This window comes from Ostreococcus tauri (genome assembly GCF_000214015.3).
Source record: "Ostreococcus tauri WGS project CAID00000000 data, contig chromosome 03, whole genome shotgun sequence".
Taxonomy (NCBI): Eukaryota; Viridiplantae; Chlorophyta; class Mamiellophyceae; order Mamiellales; family Bathycoccaceae; genus Ostreococcus; species Ostreococcus tauri.
The window spans coordinates 343,227-369,997 of NC_014428.2; the positions used below are offsets into that span (position 1 = coordinate 343,227).

Below are 26,771 nucleotides of genomic sequence, written 5' to 3' on the forward strand. Positions count from 1 at the left end.
GGTGGCGATGGCGGTGACGCGCGGGCGACGCGCGGGTGACGCGCGCGCGCGCGTGCGAGCGCGACGGTGGACCGCGACGGTGTCCAAGCTAGGTCGAGGGATGGCGGTGGACGAAGGGGTCGTCGCGCGGGCGTCGGTGGCGGAGAGCGCGGATGAGGGTGAACGACGCGACCGAGGGCGATTGATCAAGGGCGCGGATGGGAAGTTCATCCGTGAGGGGTCGGAGCGCTCGGACGAGGGTGGACGCGGTGGACGCGGCGGACGCGGCGGACGGGGCGGCGGGAGAGGCTTTGGTCGAGGACGCGGCGACGGCGACGGCGACGGACGCGGTGGACGCGGTGGACGCGGTGGACGCGGTGGACGCGCGTCGTATGATGGTGGTGGACGCGGTGACGGTGGCGGGCGGAATGGTGCGGGGCGAAACTTCAGGAACGACGCGAGGCCGGCGGGCGGTCGCGGGAACGCCGGAGGTCGAGCCGGACGCGGCGGCGGGAGGAACAATTCCAACGCTCGCTGGCAAGACGGACGAAAGGGCATGGGTGGCCGTCCGCGACCGCAGATGAGCGATGCGAGCATGAGCGATCAGCTCAAACAAAGACGCGGAAGTAAGGCTGCAAAGCAAGCGCAACGCAGAAAGCAAGCCGAGGAGAACAAGGCTGTGGCTGTGGAGATTCTCGAAGTCCCAGCGGAGGGCATGGGAATCGACGATCTTACCGATCTTCTCGCGACGACGCAGGCGCAAATTATTAAAACACTCTTCATGAAGGGAATCGCTGTGCAAATGGGCCAACTACTCGATAGAGCAGCCGTGATCGCCGTGGCGGAGGACATGGAAGTGGAGTGGATCGACGAAGCCGAGCAAGGCGTCGAGGTTGCCGCCAAAAAGGTCACGCAGTTCATGAGCGAGGACGACTTCGATTTCTTAACAGCACGCGCTCCTGTGGTGACCATCATGGGGCACGTAGACCACGGTAAGACGTCGCTTTTGGATTACATTCACAAGTCCAAGGTTGCCGCGGGTGAGGCTGGTGGAATCACGCAAGGTATCGGCGCGTACCAAGTTAGTACCATGGTTGGAGACGAAGAGAAGGAGATTACCTTCCTCGATACCCCTGGTCACGAAGCATTTAGCGCCATGCGCGCACGAGGCGCTCGAGTGACCGATATCGCCATCATCATCGTCGCCGCCGACGACGGCATGCGACCGCAAACCGAGGAGGCTGTCTCCCACGCCAGAGCAGCCGACGTGCCGATCATCGTTGCAGTCAACAAGATCGATAAAGAAGGTGCCAATCCCGACCGTGTGCGCGACGAAATGTCGCGTATCGGCGTCATCAGCGAAGAGTGGGGCGGGGATATTCCGTTCATGCCCATCAGCGCCAAGACTGGCGAAGGCATCGACGATTTGCTTGAAACAATCTCTCTCACTGCGGAGCTGTGCGAGCTCGTCGCGAACCCCGATCGAGAGGCTCAAGGTACCGTCATCGAAGCGTTCCTCGATAAACAACGCGGTCCTATGGCCACTGTTCTCGTCCAAGCCGGTACTCTTCGTATCGGCGATGCGATCCAAATTGGTGGCATCTACGGCAAAGTTCGGGCGATGGAAGACTCCCAGGGCACGAAGATTGATGAGGCTGGACCCTCCGTCCCGGTTCAAATCATGGGTCTCAACGGCGTCCCTATCGCAGGCGAAGAGTTCACTGTCTTTGCGTCGGATACCATGGCTCGTGAGAAGGCCGAGAAGGTTCAAGAAGAGGCGCGCAACAACCGTCTGATTGAAGGTAACGTCGTTTCGCTGAACAACTTACCTGGCGACGAAGAAGGATTACAAAAGATAAACCTCATCGTGAAAACGGACGTGAGTGGTTCGTGCGAAGCCATCAAGGCTGCTCTCGGCGCACTGCCACAGGATCGCGTGCAACTTCGATTTCTCATGGCCTCTGCAGGTGAAGTGAGCGAGAGTGACGTCGACCTCGCCGCCGCTTCCCAAGGGATCATTGTGGCGTTCAACACTCCGTGCAGCGATAGAATCATGGATATCGCTGACCGTGCGAAGGTTGAGGTGCGAACCTACGATGTCATCTACGATCTTGTCGATCAAGTCCGCGCCGCCATGGAGGGAATGCTGAGCTCCATCAAGGAGGAGATTCCGTTCGGCAAGGCGAAATGCAAGGCCGTCTTTGGTGGAGGTAAAGCGAAGGTTGCCGGTAGTGAGGTGATCGAAGGGAACTTCCAAGTGAAGAAGTATCTACGCGTCATGAGAAAAGGCAAAGAAGTTTACTTCGGCAAGGTTGGCTCCCTTCGTCGCATCAAGGACAACGTCAAGAAGGTGGAAGCCGGCTTGGAGTGCGGTATCGGCGCCGATCCCGAATGGGACGGCTTCAGAGAGGGGGACGAACTTCAATGCTTGGATCTCGTCGACAAGATTCAGACTCTTGAAACTGCGAGCGAGATTCTCGCCGAGCGCGTCGAGGAATATCAAGCCGGAGAGGATGAGCGGAATGCTGCGCGCGAAAAGGCCAAGGAGGGATACCAGCGACAGCAGCGACGAGGCGCGACGACGTCTTAAAAAACTAGTCAATGCGACATGCGCAATACATAGAACAAAGTTGAGCACGTGTAAACTAAATCAATTCAATTTTCAATCTCCTTCTTCGCCGCCTCTCGCGCTATGCGAGCGTTCTCCGCCTTCTTCAACCGCGCCTCCCGCCGCGCTCGCTTCTCCGCCTCGTCCCTCTCCGAGTCCTTCTCCCGAAGATCCACCCCGAGCGCGCTCGCGATCATCCGTCGAGCCGTCGACACGTCCGTCTTCGCTCTTCCCGGTGCTCTCTCCCTCGTCGTCGTCGTCGTCGTCGTCGTCGTCGTCGTCGTCGTCTCGTCCGTCTTCTCCTTCGTCTCTTTCGACTCCACTCGCAACGCGCTCACGCCCTGTACGAGCGCGTCCACGCTCGCGTCGTCCGCCGTGGACGCGTCTCGCCCATCCGTCGCCCTCGCGCTCCCGTCCTCGCGCGCCTCCGCGTCGTCCTCGCGCGCGTCGTCGCCCCGTCGCTCGCGCACCATCGCGTCGAGCTGTAACGACCGCCGCCTCGGGCTCCGCGGTCGCCTCGGTCACTTCGTCTCGCGCGCGTCGTCGGCGTCGATCGACGCCGCGCGCGTCGTCGGCGTCGATGTCCGCGAGGACGTCGTCGCAGCGCGCGGTGCGCGCACCGACGTCCGCGAGTGAGCTCTTCGGTGATTACGCCGCCGGACCGTCTCGCGCGCTCCAAGCGAGCGTTCGCGATCTTCGCCCGCTCGTCTCGGGCGTCGACGTCGATGGGTTCTGCTCGGGGGCGGCGGTGATGGTGTCCCACGGCCCGCACGATCGCTGGGACGCGGATGAGATGGGGAAACGGACGGTGGCGTTCGTGTTCGACGGCGTGCGCGCGGCGGACGCGGCGTTGGTCGATCTGGCGCTTCGCGAGCGTGAACGAGGCGAGGGGATCGATGTGAGTAATTTAGGAGGCTATCACTCTCGCCCAGATGCGTTCGAGAGGCTGGGTGGATGCGCGGCGGCGCTGAGAGCGACTGTCGAGCGCGCGTGCGAGGCGTGCTGGGACGCGGTGCGGGGCGACGCGAAGAGCGTGTGGGTCAAGGCGATGATGGGTGCGGGAGACCCGACAAAGGTGACCACATCGTGGGCGAACGTGTGCGAGCGCACCAACGGGCACGGGTTGCATAATCACGTGAATGCGGTTTGGAGCGGCGTGTATTACGCGAGCGACGGGCGAGACGCGGAAACGACTCCGCGCGAAGACGTCGACGAGCCGGGAGATTTGTTGATTCGAGTCACGGCCGGTGGACTTGATCCACTATCGGAAGGTCCGTCGGGGTATTGTTCGTACATGTGCGTCAAGCCAAAGGTTGGTCGACTCGTCGTTTTCCCATCATGGGTTCTGCACGGAGTTCTCGCGTCGGCAGGGGACTCGCCGCGCGTATCATACGCGTTCAACACGGGAGAGATTGGTGTGAAATTTTAGGCTAGCATATCTAAAAACTCTATTGGTTACGCTGTCGTCACGGGTGCCGTGATCTCGCTCAGTCTACCAGAGAAAAATCCTCGGCGCTTCGTCCCAACGGTGTATAGTTCTCGTTAAATCCGAATCCAGATGGTCGCACATACGGCTTCTTGTACACCCATGACACGTAAGCGAAGGTCGTTCCGAGCGTCGCACCGACAAGGACGTCCTCCCAGTGATGCCAGTAATCGCGGATCCTCGTCAAACCCACGAACATAGCGAGCAAAGTCGGTCCCAGAACCACGATTAATTTCCACACAGCCTCCCACCTTCTAAATTTACGCTCTTCTCGTCCGACTCTGAACCAAGCGGCGAGGTAGAGCGAGCAGTAAAACAAACCGCTGAACGACATAGACGTGTGCCCACTCGGAAAGCTCCTACGTCCTTGCTGGACGTCGTCGTTCGCGCCCGAGCACTTCGGCACCCCTGCAGACGCCCACACGATGTTCCCGTCTGGCCAACACCGAGCGACGAAATCCGGTCGAATGTTCCCTATGATGTTCTTCATCGCGCACGTCACCACCCACGTAAGACCAACGCTGACCGTCAAGCCGCCGATGGCTCGCTCTTTCCGCACGTGTGGGTTCCAGCTCCTAGGAACCGCGAGCATGCACGCCAGCGGAATCAAAAACGAGATGATCGGCACCACCACCGTCGGCACCGTGTTCTCCTTGTGCGGATAACTGTACCGCCACAGCATCTCTTGCTGAATGTACTTTTGATTCGGTTCCGCCACCTCGAGCCACGTCCCGAGCGAGAACATCAACCCGAACGCGACGGCGTCAACCGCCAGCGTCCGCGCGCGCGCGCGCCGCGTCATCAAGTTCGACGTCTCTTCCCGCTCTTCCCGCGCCTCCCGCGCCGTCTCGCCTCGCTCACCGCTCGACGACGCCATCATCGAGTCCACCATCCCGCGTCGACGCGCTCGACCGCGACGACGCCCCGAGTCCGCGCGGTATCCCGGACGTTATCCAATCGCCCCCCCTTCGGTGCCACTCCGATCGTTCGCGTCGAGCGTCCCGCGCGCGCTCGCGCGCTCGCGCGCGTCGTCACCGCGCGCGCCCGTCGCCTTCGTCGTCGTCCGCCTTCGTCGTCGCCGTCGTCCGCGCCGCGCGTCGAGGCGTCGCGATGACGTAGACGGCGCGTTCGTGCGTCGAGCGCAATCGAGGGGGTCACCGTTAAGTCATCACTCGTCACTCGACGACGAAGGGGGTCACCGGTGAGTCATCACTCGTGCACGGACACACCCGAAAACACCCGAAACACCCACTAGGGTTAGGGGGACGATCCCACTCGAACGTTGGCGCGATTGCTCGGCGCGCGCGAACGATGACGCGAGCGTCGAAGCGTAAGGCGACGGTACCGAAGCCGACGACGAAGGCGAACGGTGCGATGCTGCGGTGCGCGCGCGTGTGGGGGGGGGTGGAACGAGAATCGGTCGAGGGCGACGATGGGCACGCGTGACGATGGGCGCGGGACCACGGACTCGGCCGTTGCGGGCGCGGTGGAACTCGGACGCGCGCGCGCGCGAATGCGGACTGACGAGGACGTGGACGATGCGAAGCGAAAGCAGGCACAAAGGATAAGAAACCGACGGTACGGATGAACGATGGGTGATCGAGGAGGGCACGCGGGTGGAAGACGGGACGCGCGCGCGAATTGAAATGCCGACGAGGACGCGCGCGGGTGATATCGAGCGCTCACGTGGGGACGACGTCGACGCGTTAGGAGCGTGTGAGTGGTGAAATGGGATGAAAACTGACGGAGTGTTGTCCTGAACCAACGCAGGAGACGTCGAAGAAGGCTGAAAAGGTCGTGGCGGGTTCGCTCGCGGCGACGCAGAGCAAAGCTCCAGTGGATCCGTTCGCATTTGAGGAGGGTGATGTGGTCGTCGGATCGATTTCCTTGACCGTAAAATGGGTGATGAAGGGGCACACGACATCGGAGTGGACTTTCTCCGTTCCGGTGCGTCGAAAACGCGCGTGTCGACGACGAAGACGTAAACCCTAATCGTTATTTGAACCCTAGACTGACGAGCGTTTTCGCGAAACAGGCTGACGCGACTGTCGACTCGTTGCGTAAGATGGTCGAAGAGACAACGGACGGTGTTTTGAAGGCGCACGCAATCATTTTGAAGCACAAGAGCAAGGAAATGGATCGTACGAGCGCGCTACTGTCTGATTACGGCATCGGCGACGGCTCGGAAGTCGTACTCTTGCTCAACCACGAGGCGGGACCCGTCCCAGTGCCGCCGACAGCCGTGAACCACGGGTTCCCTGGAGAGCCGGTGGCGAAAAAGGCAAAGAAAGACAAGAAGGAGGGTCAGTCCGACAAGAAGCGTGAGCGTTTCACGAAGGCGGAGGCTGAAGATCTCATCAAGGGTGTCGAGTTGTACGGTTTGGGACAGTGGGCGCAAATCAAGTTAGCCTACTTCAGGTCGACTCAACGTACGGGCGTCGATCTTAAGGACAAGTGGCGTAACCTTGTGACTGCTTCGCAACGACCGCCTGGTTTCAAATTCCGCGTCGAATACTTGAACGATCCAGCGTTCCTTGGTCACGTTGCCAAGGTAAACACCGACGCGTTGAGCAAGCATCGTGAATAAGTACGGCAGTGCTCGTTAGCAGTGCGAAACATGTAACACTCAACCTCACAAAAAATGATGTCTACGCATCGGTGTCTACCTATCCTAAAGGCCGATTTTCCATCCCCTCCATCGGCGCGTCTTCCGTATTCTGTCGTTTCTTTGGCGCCTCGTCCTCGTGGAGCTTTCCGTGCACCTCGTAACGAGCGATGCTCTTCTTCTGAATGTTCACCACCGCCGCCGTGGCGTCGACGATGAACGCTATCGCGTCTAAATATTCCTTCTCCGTCAACGCCCCCGTCGTCGAGCAACCAACGATGGCGATCTCGTCCTTCTCCCTGTGCTTGCTCAGCGCGCACGCGCGAACCACCGCCCTCGCCTCCGTCTCCTCCCGCTTCGTCGGATCGATCACCATCGATCCCTCCCTCGTCAACGCGCACGCGTTGGCGCATATCAACCCACGCATGGGAACGTTCGCATCGATCAGGGCGCAGCACACCGCGTTCACGCACGCCGCTTCCGCGTTCCCGTCGTCGCTCACCACGCGCGCGGAGATCCTCAACCCGAATCGCGGAAAATCCCTCAGCTCCACGCACCGTTCGATCGCCCCTCGCAGCCTCCCCTCGCACGCCCGCTGATCGTCTCGCGACATCCAACCCGGGGCGCTCAGTTCGACGTCGATGACGCCGCGATCGTGCGCCTCTCGCCACGGCGCGATTCGCAATGGCCCGTGCACGGCGGCGACGACGATCGTCCCGTCGATGCGATACTCCGCGCTCCCGCTCGCGCTCGGCACTCTCGATCGATGCAACCGCTGACGACGGAGCATCTCCCGCGAGCGCCCGTCGGGACGAAGGGACGACATCGCGCGCGCGAGGCGACGTGTGCGGGACGGGTCGCGCGCGCCGCGTCTCTACCGACGCGCGTACGAGCACGACGACGCGATCGACCACCGCGTCCGCGTCCGCGGCGCGCGCGCGATGTCATTACACGCGACGTCCACGCGCGCGCGCGCGATCGATCGATCGCCTCGACCGAGGCGGGTCTCTACCGACGCGCGAACGGCTCGAACGCGCGCGCCCAGAGCACCGCCGCGGGCTGCATCACCGTCCCCACGAACACCTGCGACGCCGCGAAGACGACGAGCTGGAACCACCACGGGGGCTTCCCCGTGCGCGCGTCCACGGGCCACCACACCGCGCGCGCGGGCGTGGACGTCGTCGTCGTCCGCGTCGATGGCTTTTCGTCCCGCGTCGTCGTCGTCGTCGACCGCGTCTTCCCGGTCGACGCCTTCGCGCGCGCGCGGACGACGACGTCGCGTCGACGGGAGCGACGCGCCGACGTTCGCGCCCGCGCGGGCGTCGCGGGCGTGGGCGCGAGGGAGATCATGGCGAGGTGGAGATGGACGCGCGCATTCGTCGAGCGATCGCATTCACGCGCGCGCGCGTCGCTCGCGCGCGCCATGGCGTCGCGCGCGCGCGTGGTGATAGACGCCTACGTCACCCCCGACGCCGAGCGCGTGACGCGGTCGATCGCGTCGAGCGCGACGTCGACGGCGAGAGATGAATGTCTCGCCGCGCGATGGGTCGCGCGCTCGGGTGGACGGGCGCGCGGGTGCGCGCGCGTGGAGTGCGCGCTTTGGGCGATGGAGGCGTTGGAGGTGAAGACGGTGACGGTGGAGTGGATCGGGCGAGAGCGGACGAGGGACGGGGGCGAGCGCGTGGTGGCGCGGTCGAGGGGGGGGGAGGTGGCGGGGGACGGGACGACGACGACGGTGGAACCGGGATCGACGGCGACGTTCTCGTTTGGAATCGATCTCCCGCCCGTGCTCGCGCCGAGTTTTGAGGGTGAATGGATGGGGTACTCGTATGAGATCACGATCAGGGCGACGCTGGAGAACGGGGAGGAGCTCGAGGCGAGCGCGCCGCTCACGGTTCGAGCGCATGGAGATACCTGGAACGCCGAGTCGGAGGTTGAGGAGGGCGAGAATGACGTCGCGCGAACGCGAGTGAACCTCGCGGCGCCTTGGATTCACGTTGAGGATGTCGTACCACCGGAGTCTCCTCGTTTCGCTGGGTCGTTACCGTCGCCTCGAGCGCTGACGCCGTTTCACGCGTGGGGAGAAGACGTCGGCGAGACCCCGCGGAGCCCGAACGATGAGTCCGCGGCGCGGTCTCCGTTCGAGCGACAACATTCCGCGACAGAATCAAAGTCAAAGGCGTACATTGTGAGCGCTGGCGACGAACCTTTACTAAAGGTGATCCTACGTAAGCCGGCGCCCAAGTGCACCATCGGCGGAGAAATCGCGGGCGCTCTCGACTTCACGTGCTCAAGACCCGGCGGTGCAAGGGCATCCGAGGTGATGATCGCTCTGGAATCGAATGAAATCTTACACGCGGAGGCGAAAACGGCCCCGGGTGGAAGTCCGCCTATTTTTAGGAAAACGTGGGTTCGAACGAGTGAGCGCGTGGAACATCTGGACACCTCGCACTTCGTGATGAATCTGCCTTTGAACTCACCGGGCAGCTTTAGAACGGCGAGTGTGGAGTTGAAATGGCTCCTGAAGTTCGAAATTACGTCGGTCAGGACGTCGCGTGCGGGAGAATTCGCGGCATTTTTTAAGGGTGAGACGGAGAAGAGGGAGTATGCGAAGGTTGAGTGGATTTTGCCACTCGAAGTGGGAAGCGACTGGTTGACGTCTGTGTCCGCGGTGGGGAAAGTGGCGGATACGCAGTTGCGGCGAGAGTCATCTCTGGTAGCAATGCCTTAGCTAACAACTTGTTGAGATCTATGCGGAAATTTCCGGCGCGCCCGCCTCGACTGCCTCCCATAAAGCCCTGAAGGCGTTGGAATCGCGTGGGTCGACGCCAAATTTTTTCATCTGAGTCTCGAACTCCTTCGCATCTAGATAAAGTTGGCGACATATCTTGTCGGAATCACCTGTACCCGCGTTACTAGCTTTGCCCTGACGATCCTTCAAGCGGTTCAAACTCGCCTCCGTCTTCTTCACCGTCTCGAGGAGGTCGCGCGCCAACTCTCCGTACTTCTCGCACACAGTCTCCACCACTTGAGTCACGATTTCGTGTGTGGATGTCTTCGAGAGTGCTTTCGTTCGTTCGTTGTCCACGAACGTTTGGAGAGGAGCGAGAATCGATGGAACGAAGTGGCTATGTCTCGTCGGCATCGGCTTGTTCGTCATACGGAACGTCGCCGTTATGCCCTTCAGCTGTTTGAGTGCTTCGACGCATCGATCGACGTGCACTTTCACAATGAAAGTGTCGACGCGCGGAATAATCGCGGACAAGTCCTCAACCCCTTCAAGGATGCAGTCTAAAGCGAGCTTCGTCGCTTCATCACCGAGGATACTTATGCTCGTTTTGATTCGATCGGCACCATCGGAGCGTACGCGCTCGCAAAGTTTTTCAATATCCAGCCGCACCAAAATCAACTCGTCCCCACCTGCAGTGGCGCCCCAATTGGTTCCACCCACACTCACAGCACTCTCTTCCGCTCCCTTCTCAGCGTTTTGTTGCATAGCTAAAGCATCCATTCCACTATTCACCCAAGTTTTGTAACGAGACAATACCTGCGCGAAGAGTCTAACGAACTTATCCGCGAGCGCCGGAACAAACACATCGTCCGATGTGCACTTGCACATGGTCAGCCACGCTTGCGTCGTCGACGCGAGTAAGAATCCATCACTGGCGAGAGAGGTGTCCAATCCAGGTTGATTGAGCTCCTCCTCGACAGTAGTGGCGTATTCGTTGAAACGTAGGGAAAAATACACGCGGAGATCCCATCGTTTTATGTACGTTGTCAAATGCTTTGACGCACGGAAATCGTTCAACGACGAAGGTGTTGGCGCAAGCTCTTCCAGTCTATCTACGAAAGCCATCGCCGCTCGGTAATTCTTGATGAAAATATGAGGCATTCCCGGCGAATAAGCGTGCTGTCGTGCGGCACTAACTTGCGCATCAACCTCCGCAAGCACCGTACCCGCCAGGAAGTCAACAGTATGAAGGCCAGCATCCGGGGCTCGCGTGAGTTCCAACACATTCGAGCACGAAGCGATCGCGGCTTCGCCTAGCTGTGGTAAGATGGAATCGAAGTGTTCCTCACCCGCGGAGTCTATCGCTTTCTCTACGGCGGGCTGGATCAGTGTAGTCCGAACCACATTTTCCACTACGTCCATCTTCCCGATGGCGGCGCAAGCGTGAAGACAGTGGCTTATAATGTGCGCGTTCTTCTCCTTCAACCCGTCGATGAGCGCCGTTTGCACGAGAGATGTGAGCTTTAATTCGCAGTACTCAATGCGATCCGCGAGATCACGAATAGTCGCCAGGTCTTTGCCCTGCTTTTGGTAAAACTTCAATCGGTTCACCTCGCTAGAGATGCGATCGAGCAGACGAGCGCGCTCGTTTACGTCGTCGCTCACGTGACTTTGATGCATCTCATCCGCCGGCGCCGCGTCTCCACCACTCGTCGTCGCCGGTTCGTCATCGAACGCGGGCTCTAACAAGTCCAAACCTTCACGATCCTCGGCACTGATCAGGACCGAAGCGAAGACTTCTCCGACGTTTTCGCTCGTTTGAGCGCCGCTGCTCACGGACACCTTTTCACCCACGTCTAACTCACCCAACAGCCTCTCAACCTTGGAAACAGTGTGCGTGCACTCTTCTGCCAATCTTTTGCTCTCGCTCGCCCTCGCCCGTGCCTCGCGTTCCGCCGCGTTCGCCTCTAATCTCTCCAGCGCCCGAGCGATCTCCTCTCTCTCGGCTCGCACGACCTCTCTCGTCGCCTTCGCCTCAGGCTCGATCTCTCGCCTCAACTCCTCGTAATCCCTCAAACCATCGCCGAGCGAGGCGAACTCCTCGTAGTTATCCCTGACGATCACCTCCAATCGCGCTTTCACCTCCTTTTCGTACGCGTCGAGCGCCTCGCGCATCGCATCCACGCCGACGAACGAACTCGTCTCCTCCACGTACGCCCACGGGTCGAAATCGTCTCCCTCGAACGCTCTCGGGTCAAACCACGTCGGCGTCGACGCCTCCAACGCGCGCGCGTCGCCGACGATCGCGTCGACGTCGACGCCATCGTCCCTCGAGCTCGCCGTCGTCGTCGTCGCCTCGCGGTCGATCTCGACCGCGTCCACCGCTTTCTCTCGCGCGCGATCGGTCGCGCCGTCCATCACCACCGTCGTCGTCCGTCGTCGACGACGCGCGCGGTCGCGTGGCGCCGCGCGCGTCGCGCGCGCGTCGGCGTCCTCGACGATCCCGCGGCGGGGCTCGACCGCGGTCTCTGGACGATACATGGGCGTCGGACGCGTTGAATACGTACACGACCGTCCCGCATCCCTCGCGCGCGCATCGACGGCGCGCGCGACGCCGTTCGACGGCGCGCGCGGGCGTGGGGGCGATCGCGACGCGCGGGCGACGCGCCCGGTCGCGCTCGGGCGGTGATCGATCGCGACGCCGCGCGCGCGCGGGGGGGTGGACGTCGAAAGTCGGGACGGAGGCGGTGTCGACCGAGGCGAGGCGGCGGTGACGGCGACGGCGATGGCGACGGCGACGGCGACGGCGACGGAGGATGGGTTGGTGAATTTTGATGCGTTGGCGACGATGGAGAGCGTGCGCGAGCGACGGGGGAGAGATCTGCGGATCGAAAAGCTGCGAGAGGAGGACGAGAACAGCGAGCGGAGCGAGCGGAGCGCGGAGGAAGGGAGCGGGCCGGGGACGCCGACGGAAGCGGCGCCGATGCGGAGCGTTCTGACGAGGAAACCGTCCGTGGCGGCGTTGAAATTATTCAGTTCGATGGATGTGAACGAGAGCGAGGCCGAGAGCGAGAAGATGGACGCGGAGGAGGGAGACGAGGACGTGTGCTCGTTGAGCGAGTTCGCCATGGTGCTCAACGTCGCGGCTTGGGTGCGTGTCGACCTCGATCGAAGCTTCGACGCGACGCGCGATGGATCGAGACCGGAATTAAACTGACGATTTAAACGCTTCGCACGAATAGGATGACAAACTAGCCGGTCAACTGAACGTGGACGTGATCGTGAAGCAGTTGGAGTTGCTACGCGGGACGGTCGGGACGAACTCGTCACTGAGCGGCGTCTTGGGATTCGACGTGCATAGGGATTTGTCGGTTCGGGCGGATACGGCCGGATTCGTGAGTATTGGTTCGATCGCAAACGTGCTGTATCGAGGTATGGCACGTGCGCGATCAATGGCGGATATGAGCGACGACCTGGACGCGTTTGAGAACCTGTTGTACAAACGAGCGGTGAAGAGCATCTCAACGGTGCTCAGCAGTGGTAACGACGACGGTATCGTTACTTACGTCGATCTCAAGGCCAAGTTGAAGTACTTTGGCGTGAAGTCTAGCATGACGGACATCATCTCCATGATGAGTCAGGCCGATATCGAGGGCTCAGGGGTGGTCAAGGTGAGCGACCTCAGTAGGCTCTTGGCCAGGGAACTTGGGCAGTTGCGACAACTGCTCAATTCGAAGACAGAGGGCAGCACGAACTCGAAGACGAGAATTTCTTTAGAATTCGCGCGCGATGGGAATTCGCGCACCGTCAGAGATTGTCTTCTCAACGGTCAGGCGGCGTACGGCATCCTCCAGAGGTTCCCCACGGCACGTCCCAGTCGAAAGAAGCCGGGCCGTCTCAAATGGTCGGAAGACGAAGATATCGCCGCCGTGTGCCTGTTCGATAGGTCGGGCACAATGATGATTCAGGAACAGGGCGAACTCGTGACTCTCCCTACAAAACTAGATTATTTCACCGACGTTCACAGGAGCAAGGACACGCGAACCATCGTCGAGCTTCCACCAAAGGAACCCTCGGAGGAGGAGGATCCTCCACAGGGATTTGCGCGGATATTCGCCTGCTGTTTCGCACCCAAGGTTGCCTAACGGCATCCTTGAATCGCGCGCGCGCTCGCACGCATCGCTACCCCGTCGATACCCCTATTAGTGTAGATTTTGTGTTTCACAAAGTTTCCCAGCCAACCCGTCGTCGCGGTGTCTGTGAACCCTCCTTCCCGCCTCGGTCGCTCGCCCGGATCCGCGCACGCGTTCGTCACAGCGCGTCGTCTCGCATGTCGTCTCGCGATCGAGCGAGCGCGCACGCCCCCGCGGACTCCGTGTCCAGTCTCCACAGGCTTTCGGGCGATGCCACGTCGACGGCGAGACCGTTTGAGATTTCAGATTTCGTCACCGTGGACGTCATCGGCGAGGGTAGTTACTCTGACGTTCGCGAGGTGTTTCTGTCGTCGCGACCGAGCGAGCGGTACGCGCTCAAGGTGATGGATAAGGCGCACATCGTCCGAGAGTCCAAGTCTCGATACGTCGCGACGGAGCGAACGCTGTTGGCGGGACGCCTGCGCGAGTGCGAACACGTCGCGCGGTTAATGTTTACGTTTCAGGACACGTACTCGCTGTACATGGGGTTTGAGTTGTGTCCGGGAGGTGATTTATTTTGGCAGTTGAAGCGATCGGAGGAAGGGGTGATGGAGGAGACGAAGGTGGTGTTTTACGTGTCGGAAGTTTTGGTCGCGGTGCAGGACTGTCACGCTCGAGGCGTTGTGCACAGGGACGTCAAGCCAGAGAACGTGTTAATCGACGCGAGCGGGCACGTAAAAATATGTGATTTTGGAAGCGCGCTGGATTTACGTCACGAAGTAACGAGTGCGCTCACGGCTCTCGCGAGCGAGTTGCACAAGAAGAATAGCAAGCAAAAGGAGAAACGGTGCGCCTCTTTTGTCGGCACAGCCGAGTACGTGGCGCCAGAGATCCTGGACGGGTGCGAGGAGACGACGACGGCGGTAGACTTGTGGTCGATAGGAATAATGACGTTCCAGCTCTTGACTGGACGCGTGCCGTTCAAAGGAAAGACCGAGTATCTCACCATGCAAGAGGTGTTAAAGGGAGCGTACAAGTACCCGTCATCCGCAAACATCTCTGAGTCGGCAAAGGATTTCATCGACAGCCTCTTGACTCGCGATCCGAAGAAGCGTCTGGGATACGAGAATGAGACTTCGATTCGTAACCACCCGTTCTTCGCGGCCGTGGACGACTGGTCGGAGCTGAGATCGCGCGAGGCGCCGCGTGTACTCACCGCCACGGGCGTCGGTTCTGACGCCACCGTCACCGATAGCGAGTGTGACCATGATGATGGTACCGACACCGACGACGAATGGCGCGCGCGCGTTAACGCCGCCGCCGCTGCTTTAGACGCGTTGTAGCATTAATCACTCATAGTATTACACGACGACTACTGTACTTGATCACAACTCTCCGCCTGCAAGCGTTTCGCATTCGCCGTCAGTCCCTCTCCTCCAAACTCCAGCTCTTGCGCGATCTTTCCCTCACACGCGCGCTCGGATGATGAGCCTCATCTATATCGAACAGATTGGCCTCAAGCGTCCGTCGAGGCGTCGCGAAGACGACCTCTTCGGCTCGCGAAATTCGGTTCTAGTAGCTGTGTGTGCATCATCGGCTCGTCCGAGCGCGCGCGTCGTTTCACCATCGTATCCTTCGATACGTTCGAGTTTTATCTCTCGTTTCCGTCGTGTCACTACGACACGAGCGATCTCGCGATTGCGCGCACCGTGAACGTCGAGGACTTTGCCTTTTCGCGAGCGGCAAAGTGGCGGCGGCGGCGCTCCGTCTTATTCCTCGACGCTCGGCATCGACCACGGACGCGCACGACGCGTGCGTTCGAAAGAAGGTTGGAGATTGATTGTGTCGTTGCTTCAAGGCGGAATATTTACGTTCGAGGCGATCGACGACGCGTACGGACGCGCGCGTACGTTTCATTCCAACGCTCGGGAATCCGACCTCGCGATGGACGACGGCGGCGCAGCGTGCGTCGCGGAGTGCCGTGAGCAACCTTTCGACGTCGCGTTCGCGCCGAAGACGCACGTCTTCGCGGTCGGATGCGTCGATGGATCGATCGAGCAGTGGAGTCACACCGATAACTCGTGCACGCGACTGGATAGGAAGACGGGCGCGCACGGAGACGAGGCGGTTCGGTCGCTGTTGTACGCGCAGGGCGGGGACGTGCTGCTAAGCGTTGGGGCGGATCGATGCGTCGTGGCGATGGATGTGGCTACCGGAAGCGTCACGGCGAGGCTGGAAAACGCGCACGCGGCGCCGATCAATCGTTTGATTCAGCTGAACGAAACCGTGGTCGCCACGGGTGACGACGATGGATGCGTGAAGATTTGGGACACGCGCGCGCGCGTGGTGTGCGGAGAGCACAAGCCATTCGTCGATTTCGTGAGCGATATGAAGTTCACGGGGCTGGATACGAACGAGATCGTGATCGCGAGCGGCGATGGGACACTGGGATGTCTGAGCCTAACGGCAAATAAGCTAGTCGGGCAGTGTGACAATTTGGAGGACGAGCTCCTGAGCTGTGAAATCGTCAAGAACGGTCGAAAGGTTGTCGCCGGATCGCAGGAGGGAGTGTTAAACATTTTTTCTTACGGTCAGTGGGAGGACATATCCGATCGCTATCCTGGTCACCCTCAGAGCGTGGACGCCATTGCAAAGGTGACGGAGGACATGATCGTCACTGGCTCGAGCGACGGGTTGATTCGAGTCATCTCCGTGTTTCCGAACAAAATTCTCGGTCTTGTGGGTGAGCACAGCGACATGCCTATCGAACGCCTCACGATGAGTTTCGATAAGGACATGCTCGCCTCCTCTTCGCACGATAAGACGGTCAAGTTATGGAAGGTGGACTGGCTCACGGAGGAAGGCGCGTGGGAGGACCCGGAAGAGATGGAAGACATAGACGCCGAAGATGACGATGATAGCGATGACGACGGGCCCTCGAAGAAACGAAAGGCCAAGGTGAACAGTGGGAAAAAAGCGCGGCAGCAAAAGACTGAGAGCAAGAAGAAAGCCGTGCAGAAATTCTTCGCTGGTATGGATGAATAATGGTTGTAACAAGATGGGAGTGTTAACTTCAACTGATGGGAAAGGCGTTTTTCAGCGAGGAAACGCTCATGCCTCGAGATAAATCGACGCAATATCGAGAACTATCGACCTTGATGCACCGTGTGATCGTCGTTAGCATTCGAGAGAGACCTGGCTGATCGCTTGATGGATAGTGCGTCACTGCTGAGTGCTTTCGACGTATGCTTCCCAGAGGGCGAGGGACCCGCCGAGTTTGGCCTCGCTCTGCCTTCCTTTTCTGACATTGTTTTCCCTCAAGATGATGACGATCAGATGTCCAAGATGGCGATGGAGATATTTGACTTTGATTGCGATTGCGACTGGGGCACAGAGCTGGCAGGCGACGAGGAGACTGTGCCCGAACAGCTCCGGCATCGTCACAGTAAGGACCGCGCAGTGATGATGAAAAAGAAGGCACAAATTGCTCCGAAGGGTAGCAGTCGCTCATCAAAATGGAAGGGCGTGACAAAACACAAGATAACTTCGCGATGGGAGGCGCATCTGTGGGACGCCACCTTCGAGCGACGCAAATCGAGTAAATCTGGACGCCAACGTGGTCGTCAAGTTTACCTTGGTGGATGGCAGTCAGAACTGGATGCTGCCCGCGCGTACGATTTGGCCTCGCTCCGTTACTTTGGAACGAGATCACCGCTGAACTTTCCTCGCGAAAACTACGCCGATGAGCTTAAAATAATGCAAGAATATACGTGTGCTGACTGGGTTGCGGAGATACGGCGGAAGAGCTCTGGCTTCAGCCGTGGCCGCTCTCGGTTCCGAGGCGTGACGTCTCACAAGGGGAAGAACTCGAAAGGCAAGTGGGAAGCTCGCATTGGAAGAGTCATGGGAAATAAGTACTTGTACCTAGGGACTTTTCCATCTGAGCGAGCGGCCGCCGAAGCTTACGATTTGGCGGCTCTTCGCTTTCGCGATTCGAAGGCTGTGACGAACTTTGATCGATCAAACTATTCAGAGGAAGACATCAAAAACGCCGCGAACGATGCGAAGATTGTTTGAAGGTGACTGTGACAGTAGTAGAACGCGATCATTGTCATTGCATTCAATTTATTAAGCGGACGTTCTACGTAATCTTGTACAAGTTCACTAATTTCGTGAACTGCGGCGTTTTCGGCTGGATCTTCTGCCAGAGGATCTTCTAGAAGATCGCCCGGAGGACCCTTCATCCTCGACATCCTTCGCTTCCACGTCGATAATCTGAGTAGGGCCATCATCGAAATCCGCGAATTCGTTAGCAACGACGGAGCTAACTTCTTCAACCTTGGGCGGCGCAGCTCTCACCGGCGGCATCTGCGCACCGCTTCTTCGTTGAGATTTCGGGACGTACTCAACACGCACCGGCTCCGCGCTTGCCGGACTAGAACCCGCACCAGCGCCCGTGGGGACTTCAATAGGTTTCGTGATCTTTCTGAGCACGACCGTTTGCGCGGTAGTGATAATATTGTTGAAGAACCAGTAAAGCGTGAGACCGGCCGGTACGTTGAGAGAGAAGAAACCAATCATGAACGGCAAGAACTTCAAAATGGCCTGGCTTTGTTGCTGAGCCGGATCGTCCGTCTTCGGCTGCGGGCTTATGATAGTCTGAGAAACGAACTGGGATACCACAAGCAAGACCGGGAGCACCAAGTAGCAACCTGTTTCGTACCATCCCAGCGGAGGATGGCCGTCGACGAACGGCCAGAGCCACGCGAAGCCGTTTCCATCATTACGCGCCGCGATGGAAGTCGGACCGCCGAGAGACGGAATCCAATAGAAGCCATCATCGAGCAAGTGCTCGGCAGCGGCGTTCGACAACGCACGGTACAAGCCGATGAACACCGGGAGCGTGGCGAACAAGGGCAAGCAACCAGCAAGAGGGTTGAAGCCAGCCTCTCTGTACAGCCTCGCCTGTTCGAGCTGCAATCGTTCCGGATCGTTCGCATACATCGCCTGAAGTTCCTTGATTCGCGGCTGCATGGCTTGCATTTGAATCGAGCTCTCCACTTGCTGCTTGGACAGCGGGAACGTCGCCAGCTTCACGAGCACCGTCAACAGTAGGATGGAGTATCCGTACGAATACGGAACCTTACCGTCCAACACGCCGTCGATCCCTCTCAGCGCGCCCTCCAACGCGTCCGTGATCGGTCCGAGCCAGCCTCCCTTCTGAATCCCCGCCGCCTTGAGCGCGTCCGCGTCGTCGTAATCTATCTCTAGTCTGCCCGCCTTGTCCGCGGCCAAGTCGAACAGCGGCGAGCTCACGAGCGCGGCGTGCGCGTTCGCCGTCGCGTCCTGCGCGCGAGCAAACATCTCGCTCGCGCCCTCGACCGCGCCGGCGCCCACCGCGACGCTCGCGCGTCGTCCGCGAGCGCGCAGCACGCCGCCGCTCGACGAGGTTCTTCGCGTCCGCGCGCTCGAGCGCGCCGAGGACGCGGACGCGGACGCGGCGGCCACGGCGGCGGCGCGAGCGACGAGCATGGTGAGCGATCGACGCGCGAACGTTCGATCGCGCGCCCGAGCGACGACGAGTGCGGCGGACGACGACGCCGTCGGACGCGATCGACGGAAGGGTGCGTCGAGACGGCTGAGACGTCATCATGTGGATTTCAGGGGTCGTGACTCGTGAAGGAGTCCCCGGATCACGGTTTTTCCGTCGGCCAATCCTGGGACGATGGCGTGAAAAAGTGAACGATTTCAGCCGACGGCGACATCCGCGAAGGAGGCGACGGTACAGTTTCGATATTACATATAACGACATGGCGCGCGATGCGAGAGCAGGGAAAATTGGAGCTCGTCGTAACGGACTCAGTAGGCCATAGAGGTCGCGGCGACGACGGCGACGAAGAGAACGCCGAACGGCTGCGACGTGGCGCTCGACGTCGACGGAGGCGTCGACGGAGGCGTCGACGGAGGCGTCGTGCTCGCCGCGATGACTTGCGCGATCGTTTTCGTGCACGCATTCACGCCGTACGGCGATGGGCAAGACCAGGACGAGACATTGTACGATGTCACCGGTGGCGAAGCAGCCGCGTGCGCAATGGCTGGGAGCTCCACTGGGGTCGCCGCGTAGTTCTGTCCGTTGGCATCAAAGCACGGACAGTCTCGCCTGTACGTGTACGTCGTACTTCCCCACGTTTCTGTGGTCGGATTCGTGTTGCACTCAGGGTACAGTGCCATGCATTGCGCGATGGTGACGAGGCCGCCCGCAGAGTTGGGACCGTGGCATCCGAGCGTGAAGGGTGCCTGCATCTGCACGTGATAGTGGTATACGCTCGCCGACGGTGACTCGGGCGTGAATCCGAAGTGTCCACCGCACGCATCGAGGTACGGATACTGTTGGGCCGTGTAATCTTCGTACTTCCCGTATACGTTCCAGTTCCCGGCGACGCCCAACTTACTCGAGTGCGTCCCGCTGTTCGTTTCGAAACACTCAAAGCCCATATGGAAGTGGTAATTCCCCGTGTGTCCGCCGCACTGCCCGAGCAATCCTATCCAAGTCGTGCCACTGATTCTCGGAAGCGTCACCCCGCACACGCTCGCGAGCTTGGCGTGTTCATATCCCAAATCTAAACCGCCCGCTGAGTCGTAGGCCAAGCTCGTGGGCGAGCAACCCCAGGTTGCTATGATGCCGTCTTGTTGACTTCCGAACCCCGCATCGAACGGCCCGTAGATGTGCGCGTTCGTCGCGATCGTCCCACCCGCGGTTTCGCTCTGTTCATGCGAATACGCGAGCGTTCCACCGGCCACGGTCGTGCATCCAACGTCACCTCTCAAATTCGCCGCAGCCGGCGGGGTCGACACCGTCGGATTCGTGCACGCGGCGTTGGGCGGCTGGGCGTTCACGAGATTAGTGAGCACGGCGACCATGCCGAGGAGGACGCGCGTCATTCGCATCGCGTGGTCCATCGCGCGCGTCACGGTGTCAGAAGGGCGAACGGTCGGAACAAGGGTCGTTAGGAATGAACGGCCGGCACCCGGGTGGGGGAAATTTTACCCGCAAGATGCAAGTGCAAAATTACAGGTGCACATTGCGGGTGTTTCGGGGCGTCTTGCGCAAGTCCCCCACCCCTAGGTCGGCGCCAACTCGCGGAATTTTCCAGTCGTGATCGCGCCCAGCGTGGCGCCGCCCTGTGATTATGACAAGTCGTCTTCTATTACGCGCGCCCGGGCGCTCGTTGGTTTTGATACACGTGGAGGTCGATCGCGCGAATTAATCTAATCGATGGCTTCGGAGACGAGCTGGGCCTGTTCTTGGGCGTGCACCGCGGCGTAACCGGTGGCTGGAGACGCCGCGGGCTTACGTCCGGCGTAACGCGTTCTGCCGGGACGCTCGAGATGGTCGAACAAGGTGCTCATTCTGGCCTGAACGTGAGTCCAAGCGCCCATGTTCATCGGTTCCTCCTGGCACCAAACGACCTCGGCGTTGGGATAGCGCTTGAGCTCGCGCTGAACGAGATCCCAAGGGAACGGAGCGAGCTGTTCTATTCGGCAGATTTTCACCTTGTCCAGTTTGCTCGCTTTGTCTCTGGCGTCGTCAAGATCGTAGTAAACCTTCCCAGAGCAGAAGATGACGCGATCAACCTCAGGTTGAGGGGGTGGATCCAAAGAGCGCGAAGTTGACGTCTTATCCATGATGAGTCGCTTGAAGCGAATGCCTTGGAGAGAGTCATTTTCATCGCTGTTATCGAACTCGTTGAGCTTCGAAACAGCCTTCGGATGGCGCAGCAGATTCTTCGGGCTCATGACGACGAGCGGTTTACGGAACTCACGATGAACCTGACGCCGAAGCATGTGGAAGTAATTCGCAGGAGTCGTAACGTTGCAGATTTGCCAGTTGCACTCTTGCAGCTGCGTACGCTTTTCCATCGACATCTCCGGAATGCGCGTTGGATCCTCATCCGTCATCTGTAAGAAACGCTCTAAACGAGCACTGCTATGCTCGGGACCTTGTCCATCATAACCATGAGGAAGAAGCATGACGAGACCACTTTGTCTCAACCACTTCGCTTCCCCAGAGCTAATAAATTGATCGATAATGACTTGTGCCGTGTTCGCAAAGTCACCGAATTGCGCCTCCCACAAGATCAAAGCGTTGGGATGCTCCAGCGAGTAACCGAGTTCAAAGCCGAGAACGCCGTACTCAGAAAGTGACGAGTTGCACACGGTAAAGAAGTCTCGACCCCGACCCATGTTTCCACTGTACACATTACGCAGAGGGATGAAGCGTTCGCCGGTGATTTGATCGTGGAGCAGAGCGTGGCGATGAGAGAAGGTGCCGCGTTCGACATCCTGTCCAGATAAGCGAACATGATTACCATCATCGAGCAATGACGCAAACGCCAATGCTTCACCCATAGCCCAGTCAAGTCCCTCACCGTTATCGATCATCGCGCGTCGGGCCTCGTACACACGTTTAACGACGCGATGTGGCGTGAATCCCGCGGGGATTGTTGTGATGAGATTGCCAAGGTTTTTCAGGTGCTCTGGCGGCAAACCAGTGTCTCTGATGCGGGACAGTTGGTCGGGGCTCTTAAAACCTTGCCAGTGGGAAGAGAGCCAATCTCGCTGCTTGGGTACGTAATCCTTCGACGAGTTGAATTCTTCCTCCATCTTCGAGTTGATTCTGTTTCTCATCTCCATGACTTCCTCCGGAGTGACGGTGCCGTCATCAATGAGCTTGTTGCTGTACTGCGTCAACGCACTTGGATGTTTCTGAATGACCTTGTACATCAGAGGTTGCGTGAACATGGGTTCGTCGATCTCATTGTGCCCATATTTGCGATAGCACACGATATCGACGACAGCGTCGGTCTTCCACTTCATTCTCCATTCCGTGGCAAGTTCCATAACCCAAGCGACGGCCTCAACGTCGTCGCCATTCACATGGAAAATAGGAACTTCCATACCCTTCGCGACGTCAGTGCAATAAGGACTCGACCGCGAATATTTCGGATCAGTCGTGAACGCGACTTGATTGTTCACCACGATGTGTAAAGTCCCACCAACTTGGTACTCTGGAAGTTTACTCATGTCGAGCGTTTCGTAAACTATTCCTTGACCGCTGAACGCACCGTCGCCGTGCAGCAAGACGGCCATAGAACGCTCACCTTTCGGATCCTTTGTGTAAAACTGTTTGGCACGCGTTTTTCCCGTGACAACGGTGTTCACCGCCTCGAGGTGCGAGGGGTTTGCAACGACCGAAAGGTGGATTTGTCCTCCACGTAATGTGGGACGGTCAAACGAAGTTCCGAGGTGATACTTTACGTCGCCTGATCCGGTGTACGACGAGCCCGCGTTCCCCAACTCTTCCACCAATTTAGGTCCACCTTTAAACTCATTGAAAATGGTTTGAAGAGGTTTACGCACGACGTTCGCGAGCACATTCAAGCGACCACGATGCGGCATGCCGATGGTGATGTTTTCGACTCCCATCTCTGCCGCCTTATCAATCGCTTCCTTGAATCCGGGCACGAGACTTTCGCACCCCTCTAAGCCGAATCTCTTTGCCGCGCTATACTTGTTCGATAAGAAGTTCTCGAAGAGTTCGCTCCAGGACAAGCGATCGAGAATGATACGTTTGCGTTCTGTTGAGTATTGCTTTTTACGCTCCGTCTCAATCTTTGAACGCAGCCAGTTGCACTGGTCGCGGTCTTGGATGTGCATGTACTCGTAGCCGATCGTCCCGCAGTATGTGTCCTGGAGGCGGGTCAAAATTTGTCGTAGGCTCTGCACAGGGCGATCTTCACTGAGGAAACCTTGCATCTTCCAAGTGCCGATGAAGAACTCGCGGTCCATGTCGTCCTCACTGAAACCGTACAAAGCGGGCTCAAGGTAAATGATCCCCTCGCGCTTGTCCAATCCCAACGGATCGAGCCGCGCTGCGGCGTGACCGCTCGTTTGGTACGCGCGAATCAACAGCATGAGCCGCATGGACTCTTGAATCGTCTGCGCGTCCAACGGCCGCCCGACCGCGTGCGGCGCCGTCCCCGTGAGCGCCGCGTTGTGCATATCCGAGATCTCCGCCCCTGTCACCCCGGAGTCCATCTGTCTCAGCAACATCGCCCACGATTCCGGCACGCTCTTCGGGTCTCGCCTGAAATCATCCTCCATCGCCTCCAAGTACGCCGCGCTCGTGGCGTTCAAAAACTCGTCCCGCATCTCTCTCACCGGCGTCGGTTTCGGCGCCGCCGTGCTCGACATCGTCGCCTTTTCCCGCGCGTGCGCCGTCTGGACCGCCAACGATCTCTCCACCGTCGCCCGAGCGCGCTTCAACGACGGAAAAGCTCCAGAACCGACGCTCTTCGTGGCAAATTCTCTTTCGATGGGCCAATCGCGCCCGATCGTCCCCACCGTGCTCGCTCGCGACGCGCCGTCTCTCGCGACGGCGACGAGGGCGCGCGGGTGACGCGCGAGCGCGCACAGGCGTCGACGCGCGATCGCGAGCGTCATCGTCGAGCGAGCGTGGACGCGCGCGCGCGTGTGCGGAACGAATATTCGCGAGTCTGACCGGTTGAGCGAAACGGTTGTTGGCAACAACTCATTGCCCCGCCGACGGCGGTTGGATCGATGTTGAATGAATAAATACCGAGGAGACGCGGATGAAATTTAAGGTTACTTTTTGGCGAAGAGGCCTTGGTAGAGGTAGACGGCGACGATCGCGCCGGAGACGACGAGGGCACCGTAGTAGTTTGGAAGACCGCCGCTCGCGGATTCGAGCGTTTGCTCAGCCGGGGCGAGGGAGGAGAGGACGGTGAAAGTGTAGATGGTCATCCAGTCGACGAGCGCGATGGCGACGGCGATACTGAGGTTGAGCTTCTTGAACGTACCGCCGCCGAGACGACCGCGACTCGCAGCGTCTACCAAGACGTACTGCGTCGGCGCCAATAAGAAACACGTCGCCAAGCCGAACGCGCGCTGAATCAACTGCGCCGACGGCGCTGTCTCGTTCATGATCGCCAGAGGCGAGAGAGGGCTGAAGGCGAAGGAACCACCCACAATGAGGCTGCTCCAAAAGCTCGCCTTATAAAAGAGTTCCAGTTTACCGCCCTTCTCGCTGTTTTTGCCGAGCTGCTTCACGCTATCGAAATCCTTCCCTATGCGCTCCCAAGTTGCGTTGTGCCCGGGACCAAACTCTTTGATCGCCTTGTACCCACTGTAACCCGCCGGCGTCAACGACGCAACCACCGCACCGACCGCCACTGCGCTCGGACCGACCTCTCCCGTCGCTACCGCCTGCGCGAAAGCACCACCAAACGCCACCATCAGACTTCCCGAATACAGCACCATCGCCAGCGCCAACCTCTGATACGTCTCAGACTTCAACCTATCGTTCTCCGCCGCGTCCTTTAAAGTGTACAACCCGGCGAGGGCGACTAAAGCAAACGCCTCCGTTCCGAATGCGTTCGCAAAATGCTGCACCTGCGACGCGTTCTCGAAGTTTTCGCCGAACGCGGGCGACGCGCACGTCAACCCGAGACCGTCGCGCACGAGCTTGCACGGATCGATCAGCGTCGCGATCGCGGGCGCGCCCAAGAAGAACCCCGCGAGGGCGAACGCATCGCCCTTTGATTCCGACGACGACGGCTCGTTCGACGACGCCGAGCGCGAGATGCGTCGATGAGACGATGAGACACCGCTCTCCGTCCGTGTCCCCCAGTGTTTCATCTTCTTGGAGCCGAAAACATCACGACTTTGAGAGACGCTGTGATGGAAATAATCAGTCCGACGCCGCGCGACGCACGATGACGCACACGCGCGCGTTGACGTCCAGCAGGGCGTCATGACGGCGACCGAACGCGCGTCACGGACTCCCGTGCGATGGAGTAATCATTTTCCTTCCTCGTGGGTGACAGTGAGCCTCTTCCCGCACACCGCATCGCCGACATGTGCGATTACGCCTCATCGACGCAGCGCGAGCACTGGCTCCATGAATCCGTCGCCCAGGTCGACGCGAGACGCGCGCGCGCGCGCGTGGAGACGTTCGAGCGCGCGAAAGCATCGAGCGAGTCGTCAACCTCAGCCATGGAAACCGAAGCGCTGACGCCCGAAGAGGAGCGAACGATCGTGAGGTACCACGAGGCGAAGATACAATCCGTCTGCGGCGCGTTTGCGCTGCCGAGAAAGGTGAAGAACACGGCGGTGATGCTGTTCAAGCGCTTCGCGGTGGATTGCGGGACGCACGCGCAATCGCTGAAGATCATGATGCTGACGAGCGTGTACGTAGCGTGTAAGGTGGAGGAGAGCTACATCTCGGCGGAGGAGTTCTGTAAGGGCGTGAGAGAGGACCCGTCGCGAGTGTTAGCGGCGGAGGTGACGTTTCTATCTGGATTGAAGTTTCGGTTGGTGTGCTACGGAGCGACGCGGCCGCTGGACGGGTTCCTGATGGACGTCGAGGACGGTGGGTGCAAGGGAGCGACGTCGAAACAGCTCATCGAGTGCAGAAAGAAAGCGTTAGATATCGTCGATCGGTTGATGCTGACGGACGCGCCGCTGATTCGACCGCCGGGGCAGATCGCGCTGTGCGCGCTTCGTCGGGCCGCGCGCGAATGCGGGGCGAGTGAACTCGAAAAGTATTGCGAAGACGTCGGCGCGCGAGGGACGACCAAGGCGCCGCGCGGAGCGAAACTCAAGGAAATCTTAGACGATATCGAATCGCACGTCGACGAGGGCGTTGAACCCGACGCGGCTGTCGTGAAGGAGATTGACAAAAAGCTCAAACTCTGGCGTGCCAAATATCTGGCTAAGACGCCGGCAGCGGACGACGCTGGCGATGCGCAGAAAGCTGCGAAACGTCGAAAGAGCGAACAATCTAGACAAGACATGATCGCCGCCGAGGAGGACGCGCTCGGATAAATGGCATCCTTGTATGTAACACACGATCGAACCGCGATATCGACCCGACCTCGCGCGCGCAAAGACCTCACAGTTCCGCGCGCTGTTCCCTGCGCGCGCGGAACCGTCGTTCGCGCGCGCGAGCGCCTCGCATCGCGCGCCTCGCATCGCGCGCAACGTCGCGCGTCGTGTGTGCGTCAGGTCCGTCCGCTCGTCGTCGCGTTTCGAAAGCTCGTCGCGCCGCCACTGGCGAAACGCTTCGTCACGACAACTCGCGAGTTTACCCCCGCCCTGGCGCTCACATCGCCTCCGGCGGTCCTCAACACCTCGCTACAATAAAGATG

The 26,771-nt window shown here is 59.6% G+C and overlaps 18 protein-coding genes across 18 annotated transcripts; 9 read left to right on the forward strand and 9 right to left on the reverse strand.

Annotated features, from left to right (window-relative positions):
• Positions 1-100: 100 nt before the first annotated feature.
• Positions 101-2,569, forward strand: OT_ostta03g02100 (Translation elongation/initiation factor/Ribosomal, beta-barrel; the record flags this gene model as incomplete). Its single annotated transcript, XM_022984745.1, has 1 exon — positions 101-2,569. One exon carries the CDS (start codon positions 101-103, stop codon positions 2,567-2,569), a length of 2,469 nt encoding a protein of 822 aa, XP_022838478.1.
• A 65-nt stretch (positions 2,570-2,634) lies between these two features.
• OT_ostta03g02110 (unnamed product) lies at positions 2,635-3,060 on the reverse strand (the record flags this gene model as incomplete). Its single annotated transcript, XM_022984746.1, has 1 exon — positions 2,635-3,060. The coding sequence occupies one exon, from the start codon at positions 3,058-3,060 to the stop codon at positions 2,635-2,637; it is 426 nt and encodes a 141-aa protein (XP_022838479.1).
• Positions 3,061-3,167: 107 nt separating this feature from the next.
• OT_ostta03g02120 (unnamed product) lies at positions 3,168-4,016 on the forward strand (the record flags this gene model as incomplete). The annotated part of the gene is made up of 1 exon (XM_003078075.1): positions 3,168-4,016. One exon carries the CDS (start codon positions 3,168-3,170, stop codon positions 4,014-4,016), a length of 849 nt encoding a protein of 282 aa, XP_003078123.1.
• Positions 4,017-4,074: 58 nt separating this feature from the next.
• OT_ostta03g02130 (Phosphatidic acid phosphatase type 2/haloperoxidase) lies at positions 4,075-4,950 on the reverse strand (the record flags this gene model as incomplete). Its single annotated transcript, XM_003078076.1, has 1 exon — positions 4,075-4,950. One exon carries the CDS (start codon positions 4,948-4,950, stop codon positions 4,075-4,077), a length of 876 nt encoding a protein of 291 aa, XP_003078124.1.
• A 434-nt stretch (positions 4,951-5,384) lies between these two features.
• OT_ostta03g02140 (Ubiquitin supergroup) lies at positions 5,385-6,660 on the forward strand (the record flags this gene model as incomplete). The annotated part of the gene is made up of 4 exons (XM_022984747.1): positions 5,385-5,442; positions 5,620-5,651; positions 5,844-6,020; positions 6,109-6,660. 4 exons carry the CDS (start codon positions 5,385-5,387, stop codon positions 6,658-6,660), a joined length of 819 nt encoding a protein of 272 aa, XP_022838480.1.
• A 79-nt stretch (positions 6,661-6,739) lies between these two features.
• OT_ostta03g02150 (Exoribonuclease, phosphorolytic domain 2) lies at positions 6,740-7,504 on the reverse strand (the record flags this gene model as incomplete). Its single annotated transcript, XM_022984748.1, has 1 exon — positions 6,740-7,504. One exon carries the CDS (start codon positions 7,502-7,504, stop codon positions 6,740-6,742), a length of 765 nt encoding a protein of 254 aa, XP_022838481.1.
• Positions 7,505-7,686: 182 nt separating this feature from the next.
• Positions 7,687-8,028, reverse strand: OT_ostta03g02160 (unnamed product; the record flags this gene model as incomplete). The annotated part of the gene is made up of 1 exon (XM_003078078.2): positions 7,687-8,028. The coding sequence occupies one exon, from the start codon at positions 8,026-8,028 to the stop codon at positions 7,687-7,689; it is 342 nt and encodes a 113-aa protein (XP_003078126.2).
• A 73-nt stretch (positions 8,029-8,101) lies between these two features.
• On the forward strand, positions 8,102-9,409 carry OT_ostta03g02170 (Reduced growth phenotype protein 1; the record flags this gene model as incomplete). Its single annotated transcript, XM_003078079.1, has 1 exon — positions 8,102-9,409. One exon carries the CDS (start codon positions 8,102-8,104, stop codon positions 9,407-9,409), a length of 1,308 nt encoding a protein of 435 aa, XP_003078127.1.
• An 18-nt stretch (positions 9,410-9,427) lies between these two features.
• OT_ostta03g02180 (Conserved oligomeric Golgi complex, subunit 2,N-terminal) lies at positions 9,428-11,827 on the reverse strand (the record flags this gene model as incomplete). The annotated part of the gene is made up of 1 exon (XM_003078080.1): positions 9,428-11,827. The coding sequence occupies one exon, from the start codon at positions 11,825-11,827 to the stop codon at positions 9,428-9,430; it is 2,400 nt and encodes a 799-aa protein (XP_003078128.1).
• Positions 11,828-12,194: 367 nt separating this feature from the next.
• Positions 12,195-13,554, forward strand: OT_ostta03g02190 (EF-hand domain pair; the record flags this gene model as incomplete). The annotated part of the gene is made up of 2 exons (XM_022984749.1): positions 12,195-12,560; positions 12,652-13,554. The coding sequence occupies 2 exons, from the start codon at positions 12,195-12,197 to the stop codon at positions 13,552-13,554; spliced, it is 1,269 nt and encodes a 422-aa protein (XP_022838482.1).
• A 185-nt stretch (positions 13,555-13,739) lies between these two features.
• On the forward strand, positions 13,740-14,885 carry OT_ostta03g02200 (Serine/threonine-protein kinase, active site; the record flags this gene model as incomplete). Its single annotated transcript, XM_022984750.1, has 1 exon — positions 13,740-14,885. The coding sequence occupies one exon, from the start codon at positions 13,740-13,742 to the stop codon at positions 14,883-14,885; it is 1,146 nt and encodes a 381-aa protein (XP_022838483.1).
• Positions 14,886-15,486: 601 nt separating this feature from the next.
• OT_ostta03g02210 (WD40 repeat) lies at positions 15,487-16,587 on the forward strand (the record flags this gene model as incomplete). Its single annotated transcript, XM_003078083.1, has 1 exon — positions 15,487-16,587. One exon carries the CDS (start codon positions 15,487-15,489, stop codon positions 16,585-16,587), a length of 1,101 nt encoding a protein of 366 aa, XP_003078131.1.
• A 300-nt stretch (positions 16,588-16,887) lies between these two features.
• On the forward strand, positions 16,888-17,619 carry OT_ostta03g02220 (DNA-binding domain; the record flags this gene model as incomplete). The annotated part of the gene is made up of 1 exon (XM_003078084.2): positions 16,888-17,619. One exon carries the CDS (start codon positions 16,888-16,890, stop codon positions 17,617-17,619), a length of 732 nt encoding a protein of 243 aa, XP_003078132.2.
• Positions 17,620-17,706: 87 nt separating this feature from the next.
• On the reverse strand, positions 17,707-18,906 carry OT_ostta03g02230 (Membrane insertase OXA1/ALB3/YidC; the record flags this gene model as incomplete). The annotated part of the gene is made up of 1 exon (XM_003078085.2): positions 17,707-18,906. The coding sequence occupies one exon, from the start codon at positions 18,904-18,906 to the stop codon at positions 17,707-17,709; it is 1,200 nt and encodes a 399-aa protein (XP_003078133.2).
• Positions 18,907-19,401: 495 nt separating this feature from the next.
• On the reverse strand, positions 19,402-20,502 carry OT_ostta03g02240 (YHYH domain; the record flags this gene model as incomplete). Its single annotated transcript, XM_003078086.2, has 1 exon — positions 19,402-20,502. One exon carries the CDS (start codon positions 20,500-20,502, stop codon positions 19,402-19,404), a length of 1,101 nt encoding a protein of 366 aa, XP_003078134.2.
• A 309-nt stretch (positions 20,503-20,811) lies between these two features.
• OT_ostta03g02250 (2-oxoglutarate dehydrogenase, E1 component) lies at positions 20,812-24,045 on the reverse strand (the record flags this gene model as incomplete). Its single annotated transcript, XM_003078087.2, has 1 exon — positions 20,812-24,045. One exon carries the CDS (start codon positions 24,043-24,045, stop codon positions 20,812-20,814), a length of 3,234 nt encoding a protein of 1,077 aa, XP_003078135.2.
• A 162-nt stretch (positions 24,046-24,207) lies between these two features.
• On the reverse strand, positions 24,208-25,377 carry OT_ostta03g02260 (unnamed product; the record flags this gene model as incomplete). Its single annotated transcript, XM_003078088.2, has 1 exon — positions 24,208-25,377. One exon carries the CDS (start codon positions 25,375-25,377, stop codon positions 24,208-24,210), a length of 1,170 nt encoding a protein of 389 aa, XP_003078136.2.
• A 102-nt stretch (positions 25,378-25,479) lies between these two features.
• OT_ostta03g02270 (Cyclin C) lies at positions 25,480-26,448 on the forward strand (the record flags this gene model as incomplete). Its single annotated transcript, XM_003078089.1, has 1 exon — positions 25,480-26,448. One exon carries the CDS (start codon positions 25,480-25,482, stop codon positions 26,446-26,448), a length of 969 nt encoding a protein of 322 aa, XP_003078137.1.
• Between the last annotated feature and the right edge of the window lie 323 nt (positions 26,449-26,771).